The 16,958-nt window shown below is 35.8% G+C and overlaps 1 protein-coding gene across 1 annotated transcript in view; it reads right to left on the reverse strand.

Moving 5' to 3' along the window:
• ADGRB3 (adhesion G protein-coupled receptor B3) overlaps positions 1-16,958 on the reverse strand; it is a 778,422-nt gene that overhangs the window by 339,487 nt on the left and 421,977 nt on the right. The window contains exons 12-13 of the mRNA XM_024752147.1: positions 15,514-15,663; positions 14,603-14,678 (exon numbers count right to left, since the gene is read on the reverse strand). Of these exons, the coding sequence (XP_024607915.1) occupies positions 14,603-14,678; positions 15,514-15,663 (226 nt within the window). The remainder of the gene's footprint in view (positions 1-14,602; positions 14,679-15,513; positions 15,664-16,958) is intronic.

A 16,958-nucleotide genomic window follows, 5' to 3' on the forward strand; every position in this document is an offset into this window, starting at 1 on the left:
TAGAGAACAGGAAAACATAGAAAACATCACCCAACTAAGAGTTGTTTGAGAAAAAAAAAGAAGATAACAAACTCTTAGCTAGAGTAACTACTAAAATAAGCAGGAAAACTCAACAAAAATCAGAATTCAAGATGGGACATTGCAACTGATGCCACAGAAATAAAAGGATCATTAGAGACTACTATGAACAATTATATGACAACAAACTGAATAACTTAGAAGAAGCAGATAAATTCCTATAAACATACAACCTATCAAGATTGATTCATGAAGAAGTTTAACAATCTAAGCAGACCTATAACTAGGAAGGATATTAAATCAGTAATCAAAAGCCTCTTGACAAAAAAAAAAAAAGCCCAGGACCAGATGGCTTCACTGAATAATTCCACTGAATATTTAAAGAAGAATTAACACCAATTCTTCTCAAACTCTTCCAAAACATTAAAGAGGAGAGTATATTTTCAAACGTATTTTATAAGTCCAGCATTACCCTGATACCAGAATCAGACAAAGATGCTTCAAGAAATGAAAACACAGGGTAGTATTGATATTGAATATTGATGCAAAAATTCTAAACAAAATACAAAACCAAATTCAACAACACATTAAAAAGATCAAATACATGATCAAGAAGAATTTATCTCTGGGATGCATGGTTGGTGCAACATAAGAAAATCAGTCAGTGTAAAACACCATTATTAACAGAATGAAGAACAAAAACCACATGATCATCTCAACTGATGCAGAAAAAGCAACTGAAAATTTTCAACATTCTCTCATGATAAAAATTTTCAACCAGTTAGGTATAGAAGGAATGTACCTCAATGTAATAAAGGCTATCTATGAAAAACCCACAGCTAACATCATTCTCAATGGTGAAAAACTGAAAATGTTTACTGTAAGATGAGGAACAAAGCAAGGATGTCATCTATTTCCACTTCTATTCAACATAGACCTGGAATTCTTAACAATTAGGGGATGCCTAGTAGCCTAACAATCAGGCAAGAAAGAGAAATAAAAGGTAACCAAATTGGAAAGCAAAAACCAAAATCAGCTCTTTTAGTAGATGGAATGATCTTACATGTAGAAAACCCTAAATATTCCACAAAAACTCTTTTAGAACTAATAAACAATGTGGAAAAGTTACAAGATACAACATTGACACACAAAAATCAGTTGCATTTCTATATACTAACAATGAATAATCCAAAAAGGAAATTAAGGAAACAATCCTATTTACAACAACATTAAAGAGAATAAAATACGTAGGAATAAACTTAACTAAGGAAGTGAAGAACTTCACACTGAAAACCTGAAAATATTGTTGAAAGAAATCAAAGAAAACACAAACAAATGGAAAGACATCATATCTTCACAAGCTGGAAGACTTTAATATTGTTCAAATTTCCATAATACCCAAAGCAATCTCAGAACAATGCAATCCATATCAAAATACTAATGACTTTTTTGCAGGAATAGACAAAAAAAATCCTAAAATTCATATGGAATCTGAAAGGACCCTGAAGAGCCAAAATGATCTTTAAAAAGAATATGAAAGCTGGAGGTCTCATACTTCCTGATTTCAAAACATGTTACAAAACTACAGTAGGTCAAAACCACATGGTACTGGCATAAAGACAGAGACTGATGGAATAAAATAGAGAGCCCAGAAATAAACCCTCAGATATAGGGTCAAATTATCTTTCACAAGGTTGCCAAGGCTACCCAGTGAGGAAAGGATAATCTTTTGAAAAAATGCTGCTGGGAAAACATCCCATGTTTTCAGTATCCACATGCAAAAGAATGAAGTTGGACACTTACATTGCACCATATACCAAAATTAACTTAATGTGGGTTAAAGATCTAAACATAAGATTTGAAACAATAAAACTCTTAGAATCAAACATAAGGGAAGATCTTCATGACATTGAATTTAGCAATGATTTCTTTGATATGACACCAAAAGTACAGGCAACAAACGGTAAAATAGACATATGGTACAACATCAAATTTAAAAACAGTAAACAAATGACAAAGTGAAAAGGCAATCTATGTAATAAGACAGAATATTTATAAGCCATATATAGAATAAAGGGTTAATACTGGGAATATATAAAGAAATACTAAAATTCCACAATAAAACCAAACAAATTAAAAAGATTAAAGATAAATTTTTAAAAGATTAAAAAAGAGACAGATTTAGATATCTCTCTGAAGATTATATACAAAAGGCCAATAATACATGAGAAAATACCCGACATCACTAATCATCATGGAAATGCAGGTCAAAATCACAAGGAAATATTCCTTCACATCCCTTAGGATGACCAGGATCAAAAAAACCAAAAAATAACATGTTGACAAGGTTGTGGAGAAACCAGAAGGCTTCTGCACTGTGGTGGGAATATAAAATGATGAAGCTGCTATGGAAAACAGTAGGCAGAGTCTTCAAAAAATCAAAAATATAGTTACCATATGATCTAGAAATCCCACTCCTAGGTATATATGCTAAAAAATTGAACTCAGGGGACTTCCCTGGTGGCACAGTGGTTAAGAATCTGCCTGCCTAATGCAGGGGACCCAGGTTCGGCCCTGGTCCAGGAAGATGCCACATGCCTCAGAACAGCTAAACCCGAGCTCCACAACTACTGAGTCTGCACTCTAGAGCCCATGTGCCACAACTACTGAGCCTATGTGCCCAAACTATTGAAGCCCACGTGCCTAGAACCCATGCTTCACAACAAAGAGAAGCCACTGAAATGAGAAGCCTGCACACTGCAACTAAGAGCAGCCCCTGCTCACTACAACTAGAGAAAGCCCACACACAACAATGAAGACCCAATGCATCCAATAAATAAATAAATAAATAAACTTATTTATTTATTTAAAAAAACTGAACTGAGGACTTCATCAATGTCACTGAGCTAAATACATTTACTTTTAAAACTGAAATTACCCTATGGCTGCTACAACTAAGGTTGGGCTAACTTAGAACTTTGAAAACTAACAAGAATTTCAACTACTGCAGCCCAGAGTTCTGTAGCCCCCCCTGTGTGACCAGGACAAGTGCAGAGAGCTTGGAGGAGGGGGTCTTGAACGCCTGCGTGAGAGTGGCCCAGCAGCAGATGGCAAGGAAGATTTGACTGCAGAACAACTCAGTGACAACAGCACAGCCAAAATTATGGATCTTCAGTGACAAAGACACAGAGCAGAGGTGCTCCCCAGACATGGCCCAAAATCATCAAAGTCCTTGCCCTCTTTTTTCCAATGGCCAGCAAAATGGAATTACCTATAAGAAAGCTTATGCCTGGGCTAATACAGCCTTGTGGCTGACAGGGACTTGGTGCTCTGGCTGGGTGTCAGGTCTGAGTCTCTGAGGTGGGAGAGCTGAGTTCAGGACACTGAACAACCAGACCTCCCGACCCCACATAATATCATGCAGAGAGAGCTCTCCCAGAGATCTCTGTCTCAATCCTAAGACCTAGCTCCATTCAACGACCAGTAAGTAACAGTGCTGGACACCCCATGCCAAACAACAAGCAGGACAGGAACACAACCCCACCCATTAGCAGAGAGGCTGCCTAAAATCATACTAAGTTCACAGACACCCCCAAAAAAACAACCAGACATGGTCCTGCCCACCAGAAAGACAAGATCCAGCCTGATCCACCAGAACAGAGGCACCAGTCTCCTGCAACAGGAAGCCTACACAACCCACTGAACCAACGTTACCCACTGGGGGTGGACACCAAAATCCACGGGAACTATGAACCTGCAGCCTGTGAAAAGGAGACCCCAAACACAGTAAGTTAGGCAAAATGAGAAGACAGAGAAACACACAGCAGATGAAGGAGCAAGGCAAAAACCCACCAGACCTAAAAAATGAAGAGGAAATAGGCAGTCTACCTGAAAAAGACTTCAGAGTAATGACAGTAAAGATGATCTAAAATCTTGGAAATAGAATGGAGAAAAGACAAGAAATGTGTAACAAGGACCTAGAAGAAATAAAAAGCAAACAATGATGAACAACACAATAAATGAAATAAAAAATTCTCTAGAAGGAATCAATAGCAAAATAGCTGAGGCAGAAGACCAGATAAGTGACCTGGAAGATAAAATAGTGGAAATAACTACTGCAGAGCAGAATAAAGAAAAAAGAATGAAAAGAATTCTTTTCATTCTCAGAGGACAGTCTCAGAGAACTTTGGGACAACATTAAACGCACCAACATTCAAATTATTGGGGTCCCAGAAGAAGAAAAGAAAGAGAAAGGATCTGAGAAAATATTTGAAGAGAGTATAGTTGAAAACTTCCCTAACATGGGGAAGAAAATAGTCAAACAAGTCCAGGAAGTGCAGAGAGTCCCATACAGGATAAATCCAAGGAGAAACACGCCAAGACACATACTAATAAAACTATCAAAAGTTAAATAAAAGGAAAATATATTAAAAGAAGCAAGGGAAAGCAACAAATAACATACAACGGAAGCCCCATAAGGTTAACAGCTGAACTTTCAGCAGAAACTCTGAAAACCAAAAGGGAGTGGCAGGACATATTTAAAGTGATGAAAGGGAAAAACCTACAACCAAGAATACTCTACCCAGCAAGGATCTCAATCAGATTCAGTGGAGAAGTTTAAACTTCTTTGGAATTCAGCACCACCAAACAAGTTTTACAACAAATGCTCAAGGAACTTCTCTAGGCAGGAAAGACAAGAGAAGGAAAAGACCTACAATAAAAAAAAACCCCAACAATTAAGAAAATGGTAATAGGAACATACATATTGATAACTACCTTAAATGCAAATGGATTAAATGCTCCAACCAAAAGACATAGACTGGTTGAATGGATACAAAAATAAGACCCATATATACGCTGTCTATAAGAGACCCACTTCAGACCTAGGGACACATACAGACTGAAAGAAAGGGGATGGAAAAAAATATTCCATGCAAATGGAAATCAAAAGAAAGCTGTTGTAGCAATTCTCATATCAGACAAAATAGGCTTTAAAATAAAGACTACTAAAGAGAAAAAGAAGGACACTACATAAGGATGAAGGGATCAATCCAAGAAGAAAATATAACAATTGTAAATATTTATGCACAAAACATAGGAGCACTTCAATACATAAGGCAAATGCTAATAGCCATAAAACGGGAAATTGAAAGGAACACAATCATAGTAGGGGACTTTAACACCCCACTTTCATCAATGGACAGAACATCCAAAATGAAAATAAAGAAGGAAACACAAGCTTTAAATTAAACAAGATGGACTTAATTGATATTTATAGGACATTCCATCCAAAAACAACAGAATACACTTTCTTTGCAAGTGTTTATGAAATATCCTCCAGGACAGATCATATCTTGGGTCACAAATCAAGCCTTGGTAAATTTAAGAAAATTGAAATCATATCAAGTATCTTTTCCAACCACAATGCTAAGAGACTAGATATTGATTACAGGAAAAAATCTGTAAAAAATACAAACACATGAAGGCTAAACAATACACTACTAAATAACCAAGAGATCACTGAAGAAAATCAAAGAGGAAATCAAAAAATACCTACAAACAAATGACAATGAAAACACAACAACCCAAAACCTATGGGATGCACCAAAAGCAGTTCTAAGAGGAAAGTTTATAGCAATACAATCCTACCTCAAGAAACAAGAAACATCTCAAATAAACAACCTAACCTTACACCTAAAGCAATTAGAGAAAGAAGAACCAAAAAACCCCAAAGTTAGCAGAAGGAAAGAAAGCATAAAGATCAGGTCAGAAATAAATGAAAAAGAAATGAAGGAAACAATAGTAAAGGTCAGTAAAACTAAAGCTGGTTCTTTGAGAAGATACACAAAATTTAAACCATTAGCCAGACTCATCAAGAAAAAAAGGGAAAAACTTAAATCAACAGAATTAGAAATGAAAAAGGAGAAGTAACAACAGACACATACCAATATACAAAGGATCATGAGAGATTACTATAGGTAACTATATGCCAATAAAATGGACAACCTGGAAGAAATGGACAAATTGTTAGAAAAGCACAACCTTTCGAGACCGCACTGAAATTGAAACTGTGATTAAAAATCTTCCAACAAACAAAAGCCCAAGACCAGATGGTTTCACACGTGAATTCTATCAAACATTTAGAGAAGAGCTAACACATATCCTTCTCAAACACTTCCAAAATATAGCAGAGGGAGTAACATTCCCAAACTCATTCTACGAGGCCCCCATCACCGTGATAGCAAAATCAGACAAAGATGTCACAAAAAAAGAAAACTATGGGCCAATATCACTGATGAACATAGATGCAGAAATCCTCAACAAAACACTAGCAAAGAGAATTCAACAGCACATGAAAAGGATCATACACCGTGATCAAGTGGGGTTTATCCCAGGAATGAAAGGATTCTTCAATATACTCAAATTAATCAATGTGATACCCCATAATAACAAACTGAAGGAGAAAAACAATATGATAATCTCAACAGATGCAGGAAAAGCTTTCAACAAAATTCAACACCCATTTTTGATTTAAAAAAAAAAAAAACCCACCAGAAAGTAGGCATAGAGGGAACTTACCTCAACATAACAAAGGTCATACATGACAAATCCACAGCCACATCATTCTCAGTGGTGAAAAACTGAAACCATTTCCACTGAGATCAGGAAGAAGACAAGGCTGCCCACTCTCACCACTAGTATTCAACATAGTTTTGAAAGTTTTAGCCACAGCAATTAGAGAAGAAAAAAGAAATAAAAGGAATCCAAATTGGAAAAGAAGAAGTTAAACTGTCACTGTTTGCAGATGACATGATACTATACATAGAGAATCCTAAAGATGCTGCCAGAAAACTGCTAGAGCTAATCAATGAATTTGGTAAAGTAGCAGGATACAAAATTAATGCACAGAAATCTCTTGCACCCCTATACACTAATGATGGAAAATCTGTAAAAGAAATTAAGGAAACACTCCCATTTACCATTGCAACAAAAAGAATACAATACCTAGGAATAAACCTACCTAAGGAGACAAAAGACCTGTATGCAGAAAACTATAAGACACTGATGAAAGAAATTAAAAATGATACAAAAAGATGGAGAGATATACCATGTTCTTGGATTGGAAAAATCAACATTGTGAAAATGACTATACTACCCAAAGCAATCTACATATTCAATGCAATCCCTATCAAACTACAACTGGCATTTTTCACAGAACTAGAACAAAATATTTCACAATTTGTATGGAAAAAGAAAAGATCTTGAATAGCCAAAGCAATCTTGAGAAAGAAAGACTGAGCTGGAGGAATCAGGCTCCCAGACTGCAGACTGTATTACAAAGCTACAGTAATCAAGACAGTATGTCACTGGCATAAAAACAGAAATATAGATCAATGGAACAGGATAGAAAGCCCACAGATAAACCCATGCATATATTGTCACCTCATCTTTGACAAAGGAGGCAAGAATATACAATGGAGAAAAGAGAGCCTCTTCAATTATTTGTGCTGGGAAAACTGGACAGCTGTGTGTAAAAGAATGAAATTAGAAAACTTCCTAATGCCATACATAAAAATAAACTCAAAATGGATTGAAGACTTAAATATAAGGCCAGACACTATAAAACTCTTAGAGGAAAACATAAATCACCACAAGATCCTTTTTGACCCACCTCCTAGAATAATGGAAAAAGGAGCAAAAATAAACAAATGGGACCTAATGAAACTTAAAAGCTTTCGCAGAGTAAAGGAAACCATTAACAAGATGAAAAGACAACCCTCAGAATGGGAGAAAACATTTTCAAATGAAACAACTGATGAAGGATTAATCTCCAAAATATACAAGCAGCTCATGCAGCTCAATATCAAAAAAACAAACAACCGAACCCCAAAATGGGCAAAAGACCTAAACAGACATTTCCCCAAAGAAGATATACACATGAAAGGATGCTCAACATCACTAATCATTAGAGAAATACAAATCAAAACTACGATGAGGTATCACCTCACACAGGGCAGAATGGCCATCATAAAAAAATCTACAAACAAGAAATGCCGGAGGGGGTGGGAAGAAGAGGGAACCCTCTTGCACTGTTGGTGGGAATGTAAATTGATAGAGCCACTATGGATAACAGTATGGAGGTTCCTTAAAAAACTAAAGATAGAACTATCATATGACCCAGCAATCCCACTACTGAGCGTATACCCAGAGAAAACCATAATTCAAAAAAAGAGTCATGTACCACAATGTTCATTGCAGCACTATTTACACTAGCCAGGACATGGAAGCAACCTAAGTGTCCATCAACAGAAGAATGGATAAAGAAGATATGGCACATGTATACAATGGAATATTACTCGGCCATAAAAAAGAAACAAAATTGAGTTATTTGTAGTGAGGTGGATGGACCTAGAATCTGTTATACAGAGTGAAATAAGTCAGAAAGAGAAAACAAAATACAGTATGCTGACATATATATGGAAACTAAAAAAAAAAAAAAGTTTCTGAAGAACCTAGGGGCAGGACAGGAATAAAGATAAAGACGTAGAGAATGCACTTGAGGACATGGGGAGGGGGACGGGTAAGCTGTGACAAAGTGGGAGAGTGGCATGGACATATATACACTACTAAATGTAAAATAGATACCTAGTGGGATACAGCCTCATAGCACAGGGAGATCATCTCAGTGCTTTCTGTCTACCTAGAGGGGTGGGATGGGAGGGTGAGAGGGAGATGCAAGAGGGAAGGGATATGGGGATATATGCATATGTATAGCTGATTTACTTTGTTATACATCAGAAACTAACACACCATTGTAAAACAATTATACTCCAATAAAGATGTTTAAAAAAAAGATAAAAAAACTAATGAGAATTTCAAGTTAAGTTTGCTGAGGGAGGCAACACCAAGACCCACAATGAAGCCAAGTGATCAGGGATTTAAATTCACTTTCAAACAGTATGGCCCAATTAAACTCAGATTTTTGTAAAGAATGTACTGACTAGGCAATATCACAATATTTTATAGTATTAGTCATGCCAATTTGTCATCCCGATGGATAATTTTAATTTCTAATGTTCTCAATGTAGGGCATTATAAAAAGATACAGAGTATCACAAAACTACAGTATTTCATTGTAAATTCAGAATGAAGTGGGAAGGTTTAGCATCTGGTCCTCAAACTGAAGAAAAGGTGCTCTTGAGGGAAATCAGTACTTCAGGTCCAGTGCCTTCAGGATGTATTGGTATAAAAGTGATTGAACTAGAGACTGTCATACAGAGGGAAGTAAGTCAGAAAGAGAAAAACAGATATCATAATTAATAGTTTTATTACTTAATCACATTAATCAATCATATTAGTTCATTAATCTTATATTAATAACATCACATATATGTAGAATCTAGAAAAATGATACAGATTAACCTATTTACAAAGCAGAACTAGAAACATAGATTTAGAGAACAAACGTATGGACACCAAGCGGGGAAAGGGTGGCATGGGATCAATTGGGAGATTGGGATTGACATATATACACTACTGTGTATAAAATAGATAACTACTGAGAACCTACTGTACAGCACAGGGAACTCTACTCAGTGCTCTGTGGTAAACTAAACAGGAAGGAAATCCAAAAAAGAGGGGATATGTGTATACATATAGCTGATTCACTTTGCTGTACAGCAGAAACTTAACACAAAATTGTACAGCAACTATACTCCAGTAAAAATTTCTTTAAAAAGTGATTATGTTTTTGTTTTTGTATTATTTCCAATATTTTCTAGTTCAACTGTTTTTCCTGTTTGCCTTTAATTCCTATAATATTAGGAACTCAAATGGGTTCCATTTCCTAAATGTGAAAAAAATTAGCATCATTTATCTTTTATTAGGTTGTTGCACTTGACAGCAAATTTATGTGATTTTGCATTTTGATTTTTCCTTTTAAAAAGATAGTTTTCATGTTAGTGGCTTATGAGAACATTGGGGTTTTTTTTGTTGTTTATCTTTTGGTTTCTTTTTTGGGGGGTTCATCTGTATTTTTCCTGGCACTATAATACTATACTGTCATTTGCATATAATTTTAATTAGATCCTTTACAATATCTTGAGTGTTAATAGCTACATTAATGTGCCTTTTTTACGTTTCTTTTTCTTTATTTCTTTTCTTTTTTTTTTTTTAAACAGGACTATATTTTCCATATGTCCTACCAGGAAAAGTACACATCGATCCCATACTCAAAAGTATTGTGATCTTCCTATAGAACTGGAACTTGGCTTTATTAAATGAATCAGAAAGTGGGTTGATTACAACTGTTACTTGAAGTCCTTGACTTGAATGTATGGTTGGATATACTGTTTTTTTCCTTAGAGATAATTTCTGTCAGATACATTCTTACAAGTGGCATTGCTGGATCAATGAAAATGTATTTTTAAAGCCTTCTGGAGTTACCAAATTGTCCTACTAAAAGGTACTACAGTTAAAATCCTCACCAGCAGTGTGAAAACTCACCATGCTGTGGGTAGCCATTAGTTCCCTCATGTGAATGGGGCCTGTAGTCTCAGCTCCCCGCAAATGACCCCTTGCCCTTGGCTGGCCAGCTTTCAGCTATCAGCCCCAAAAGTGATCATGAAGGATAGGAAGAGTCCAGGCCTTGTTGCCCATAGCCTGTGTTGGGGCCATCAAGTTGACGCCAAGCACCTTGAGCTGCCCATGCACAGCTACCCCCTCCTGGGCCTTTCAAGATTTTCTGTGGAAGATATATGTGTATTCAAAGGAATGTAGAAATTTGTACTGCTTAAAGGAGTAGATATGAGTATCACAGAGGAAGCAGGACAGTGGAAGTGTCCTGTTTTCGGAGGACCAAAGGCTTGAGATGGACTAGAACCCACCCACCTACTGGACATATCAGCTTTGGCCAGTCAGTGAGTCAATAAGGTTCTCTTGTCTGTAGAATGAGAGTTCTGGATGGCATAACCTTTAAAAGGCTTGCAGCACTAATGTCCACTGGCCCTATGCTTCTTACTGTAAGACATTATTCCAAAGAATACAGTTGGGAGGCTGAGAATAGCCCTTATTTAGTTTGGACTTGAGTAGAGCACATTTCCTTCAGACGAAGGCATAAATTGAATCTACTTAATTGTAAAAGGAAAGACAATCCAGTAGTAAAATAGAAATTGTAGCTTGAAGAATAGTTGAATGCATATGAGGGCAAGAGAAGAAAAAGAAATATCGAAATGAAAGAGTCAACATGAAAAGTTACTTCTGTCTTTGTAGGAAGGAACATTTCTAAATTATATCTATTCAAAACATTATGTCAAGTTCTCCTTCTGGGTCCCCACGAGGGGAATTATGCAAAGTATTGTTTTAAAATATTGTATCAAAATATAAAATTTCTGGAGACTTAACAGCAAGCCTAACATTATTCTGTGTCTGGGAAACTTGGCTCCAAAATATTCAACAGATAATTATTAGTAAAATGATCACAGAAGAAAATGTGTCACGAAAATTTAGTAAATAATAAGTAAACATATAGAGCACATTTGTGTATTTTTTCATGTTGAATAAGAAGATATTTCCTTTTCTGTTGGGTTCAATTCACACAGTCGAATTTTACAGTAAAACAACAGAATATATGTATTTTATTCCTTTGTTCCTAAAATATTTGAATAGTGTAAACACTAAACTTCTATGTACCTCGTTTTTTAAAAATGGCTTATATAGGATATTTTATCAGATAAGACAGTTATTCCAGTAAACAGTTCTTGCACCTGTATTATTTATTAAGCACTGTTCTGGGAGTTTTGACAGTAGAGATTTAAAATCATTAAGACAGTTCGGTGAAGAGGGTTGTTGCTTAGTAAGTGTTTGTTACTAAGGACCCTTGTCCTTTGAAAGGCTTATTCTACTCACTAAACCTTCTGGAACAGCATTTTGAAAAGGAAAAAAAAAAAAAGCCGAGATTGCTTAGTGGTTACCTTATTTTACAGTATGAAGTAAAAGAAAATAAATAAATGCTAATATTTCACTTTTCAAATAGTGCTTAAACAAACTTTTCATCCTGAGCATTCTATTGTCATTATTTCTAATGAATCCAAAGGTGAATATTGTTTTTCTATATTCATTTACCTAATTATACTTAGAAAGTGTGAGTGGGTATACATATTCATAATTCTTATAATAGGTTATTAAGAACTTCAAGCTAAAAAATGTCAGAACGCCACAACCCTACAATTTTACTGAAATAAAGACAGGGAATTTTTGAAGTTAAAAAGAACCTTTGAGTCCAACCCCATGATTTATAAAGTAAGTGACTTGTCCAAAGGCTAATCTGCATCTGTTTGTGTCCCAGGTAGTACCAGGGCATGCAGTTCTGGACTTTTCCCAGTTTTACCCATTCAACCGCCCACAATGTTGTCATTAGTCCACCCACAAGTGACCACTACCTCTGCAATAATGTCAAAAATGTTGAAACACTTTTTTTACAAAAAGGCTGATATCCCTAGATACACTTCCAATTCCCTTGACTGTATAGCTTTATGAAACTTGGAATAATCTGACTTTGTGTAGGTGAGCGAGTTCTATGGTGTTATTCAAAATAAGATTAGTCATAATGAAACTCTGTTAAACAGGTAGCAGGGAAACTAATTCACACTCTACAACATTTCATGTTGAATATTTTATTTGCATTCACTATGTCCCTCTGTAGCGAACAGAATGAATGTTGCATATAAAGGTGTTTCTATTTTGAAGTTGAACTGAAGGCAGATGGTGACTGAGTGACTGAACAAGTTTATAAATTTCTTGTTATGGTAAAATTGAAATTAAAACCCAAGTCATCTGATTGTGAGTTAGTGCCTAGTCTAGAAATCCTGCAAGATTAGCTTTATGCAAACGAACTCCCAGTGGAAATAAGGGCCTGACTTTGAGTATCTGGGTACTTTTTTTTTTTTTAATACTTTATTTATTTATTTATTTATTGTCGGCTGTGTTGGGTCTTTGTTGCTGCGTGCAGGCTTTCTCTAGTTGTGGCGAGAGGGGGCTACTCTTCATTGCGGTGCGGGGGGCTTCTCATCGCGGTGGCTTCTCTTGTTGCGGAGCATGGGCTCTAGGCACGCCGACTTCAGTAGCTGTGGCTCACGGGCTCAGTAGTTGTGGTCCACGGGCTGTAGAGCGCAGGCTCAGTAGTTGTGGCACACAGGCTTAGTTGCCCTGTGGCATGTGGGATCTTCCCGGACCAGGGATGGAAGAACCCGTGTCCCCTGCATTGGTAGGCGGATTCTTAACCACTGTGCCACCAGGGAAGTCCCTATCTGGGTACTTTTAACTTTAGCACATTTCTCCTCAAATAAACATCATACACAGCAATAGAGGTGGTGTAACTATAAATCAATTTTAGCTGTGAGTAATCGTACAGACCAATGTGTTTTAGTAAAACCCATGGCAAAGTTGAGAGTAAATATATTAGCTTTGAAAATCTGTTAGTAGAACAAAACCAAACACAAACCTATTCAAATTCAGGAAACCCAAATTCCATCCAGAGAGGAAGGGCGTTAAAGAAAGCTAGATTTCCCAGAGTTGTCTCTGTGGTCAAAACATCTCACTGGATGATCCACAGACTATAATAATAATTAGCTGCACATAGATTTTCTCCAAATAATCGTGACTAACTGCAGCTGTTATTGCTTCCTTGGGAGACCTTTTCCTGCTGGACTGAACTCTTATTGTTTTTATTTATTAGACCATTTGTTAGGTCCCTGGTATAACTGTATACATCATTCTCAGTCTCTCCTCTTGAAAAACTTAAAGCTTTATTCACGAGGCTGTGGGTACGTGCTCACGGCCGTGTGGCTGTATTTAACTAAAATACAACTTTGCCTCAGTCCTCCACAGTGAGGTGGGGTGGAGGAAACAGGTCACCAAGAGTGAGAACAGCACCATCCAGAGAGATGCATATCATGTTTTCTGTACAGTCTGGTAAAATAGTTAAGACGGCAGAGGAAATAAATTAATGTTGGTAGAATTACTATCTGTAATTGTTTCTTTTTAATGTCTGGGAGGAAAGAAATCAATGGATTTCTTCCAAAATTAGTCCTCTAATTGAACATTTTTCTTAATGTAACTGTAATTGAATATTTATCTAGAGGCAAAATGAGATCTTGTGCAGATGAACAAAACCAAGTATTCCCAGCCATCATGACACTCCTTTAATTTCATGTAATGCTGATGAATAGTACAAGTAAGTACAAATAAAGGGAGAAGACAGATTCATTTTAAAATGATCCATTCTATTATAGAGCCTTGCGGTTTTCTTTTTCTTACTTTTTTTTCCCTTGGTCTTAAAGCAAGTCATGATTAGTTACAAAAGAATTACATGGCTATAATCAGGAACCAAAATTGTCTTTCCTAGTTGTTTTTCAATGCACAATATGCTAATAAGCTGTTCATTAAATTGGTATTTTCTATTTCATTTAAGAAAAAAGCCCTTTGTATTACCAAACTTTGTTTGACTATTTTCATAGAATGAGCTATAATCACATATTTGGAATAATTTACAGAGATTACAACAGCTTATTATTTTGTAGCTTACCTCAGAGTGGGCAAAATTAGATCTAAGTTTTTGTACAGGACTGCTCCAAGAACAAAGACCGATGATTCATCTAATTCTAGAAAGAATAAAATTTTAAAATATTAGCAAAACAGCAAGAAAAATATTGTGTCTTATAAAACTTTAATCTCCTAATTACAAAGGGATTCCAGTATCTGTCAATGCAAAGCCAGGTATAAGAAATGCCTTCTTAACTGTGCCGGGCAAGTGAGCCCACACACTGCATGCATTAATTGTAGCTCCAGAAGATGTATTTTCAGTGGTTTTGTGTCATGAAGTAACTTTCCTGCAGGCTGAGACAAGAAGTGGCTGTAGTTACAGCTAAGGAGTTAAAATTCCCAATGATATGGGGAAGAGCCAATTCTCTTTTGGAGCTCTCAGTTAAAATGTCAAAATTTCCAACGTAAGAATTAAGACCACAATGTCACTCTTGAAAAGGGCCATTAAAATTTAGAGGCTACTGAAGATGTTCTTAACACTTAATTTTTTGTTAGATTTGATTTTAGATAACAACTCTTCTTTTTTTAAAGTGAGGCAGAAACAATTATTTTGCATGGAATGGAAAATGCAACACATTTCCATACCTAAACTTAAAATCTTAGGCCAAGTGCTTTACACTGGGATGAGACTGTCAACACTGAAATTTGACCCTGACAAGCTCAGGTCTATAATTTGCACTTGTATTTTTTTTTTTTCATTTTAATAGAGCCTTTCCTCAAGTAAATTCAGATTTAAGGCCCAAATTAGGTTTTCTATAGTTACAAAATGAGTTTAGAGTCATGATTGCAGACTGTTTCCTAAATTGCTTAATACATGGGAATTTATGCCAAGTGTATTATTAAATTGAACTTATAAATTTTTTGTTCGAGGCTTAAATTATTTCACATATTTACCTTTTGATGATACGGGGGTAAAGATGCTCTTTGGAATGACCACCCTGTCTTCTGAGTTTCTTGCCCAGTCAACCATGCCCTTCCGTCCTTTCATTGGGAAGTTGATGTCTGTTAGAACAGAGGCCGCAGGAAGCTTCTGAATGCTAGCCACTGTGAAAAAAGAAGCAATGATGTCAACTAAAATCTTTCAGTGTTATCAAAATTGATCAAATTAAACCTTGCAGTATATTAAAAATAACATTTCTAGTCCTAATTATATTTATCAGAGCTATAAAACATGCTGGTTCCTTAAAATTAGAGGATATTCATTAGGGCTGCTGACTTCCTTATTAATTTGGTTTCTGTCGCTTTCAGCAGGGATCATACAGTGACGGTCAGCGGCTGGGTGGACAATCTCATGAGCACTGACAGCTGCGGCCATCCTGGTTGTTCATGGTTGGCCTCCATTCCCATTGTTAGAATCCCCTATGGTATTTTTGTTAAATATTTTGATTAACACACCTGAATCACAGACTGACATTTTCATTTAAATCTGAACTTTGTCCTCAGAGCAAGTTTTCTGCACCTACCTCTGAACACTGTCTTTGGAACAAATATTTCCTGGATGAGATGGGGTACCGTGAAGACATGAAAAACAAACACATTGCTCTGGGAGACAGAACTGTCAGGATTCAAATAATGAAGCACTAAAAACACCATAACCACAGAGCCAATATAATATGCAGAAGCGTTTAACAAATAGGACAGTAATGACAAACGATTCTTAAAATGCACATCCACAATTGAAAATAATAAATGTATATATGTGAATGGAGAATTCTGTCTTTCCTCACAGTAAGTCTTTTAACATATATTGAGAAAATTAATGAATAATATGTTTGGTAATGCCTGAATATATTTTTATTTTATATATATTATATATATACACACATATACATCTATATATAACTACATATAACAAAACTATGATAGTAAACACTCAAGCACTTATTGAGTGCACACAGTTTCAATTAAGGAATGTAATCTGTAGAGCTTTTACATAGGTCCATACTTGTTCCACATTAAAGTTTCAGGTGTTCCCTGGAAGATTTAAATGGAAATATGATGAGGAAACTAAAAGCTATCCCAATAAGAAAGGTGAAGTAAGAAACCATTAGACTCCTCATAAGTGGATTTCATTCAAAAGAAACTTGTAATTAAAACAAGAGAGAATGAAAATTAAGAATCTAACAATATTAGTTGTATAAATCTATTACTGTACCACTGGCTTAGTTGCAAATTAAACTGGTTATGTATTACTATACTTTATTAAAGCTCTTTCAGGCAATTATACACATCCATTTTCAGCATAGGATAGAATTTCATTTGGCCTGTAATTTGACATAATAAATTAAAAAAGGATTTTGTAATTAAATGTTGAAGGAAAGAGGGTGCTGGGTAACTCA

This window comes from Neophocaena asiaeorientalis, unplaced genomic scaffold (genome assembly GCF_003031525.2).
Source record: "Neophocaena asiaeorientalis asiaeorientalis breed wild unplaced genomic scaffold, Neophocaena_asiaeorientalis_V1.1 scaffold544, whole genome shotgun sequence".
In the NCBI taxonomy this organism is placed as follows: domain Eukaryota; kingdom Metazoa; phylum Chordata; class Mammalia; order Artiodactyla; family Phocoenidae; genus Neophocaena; species Neophocaena asiaeorientalis.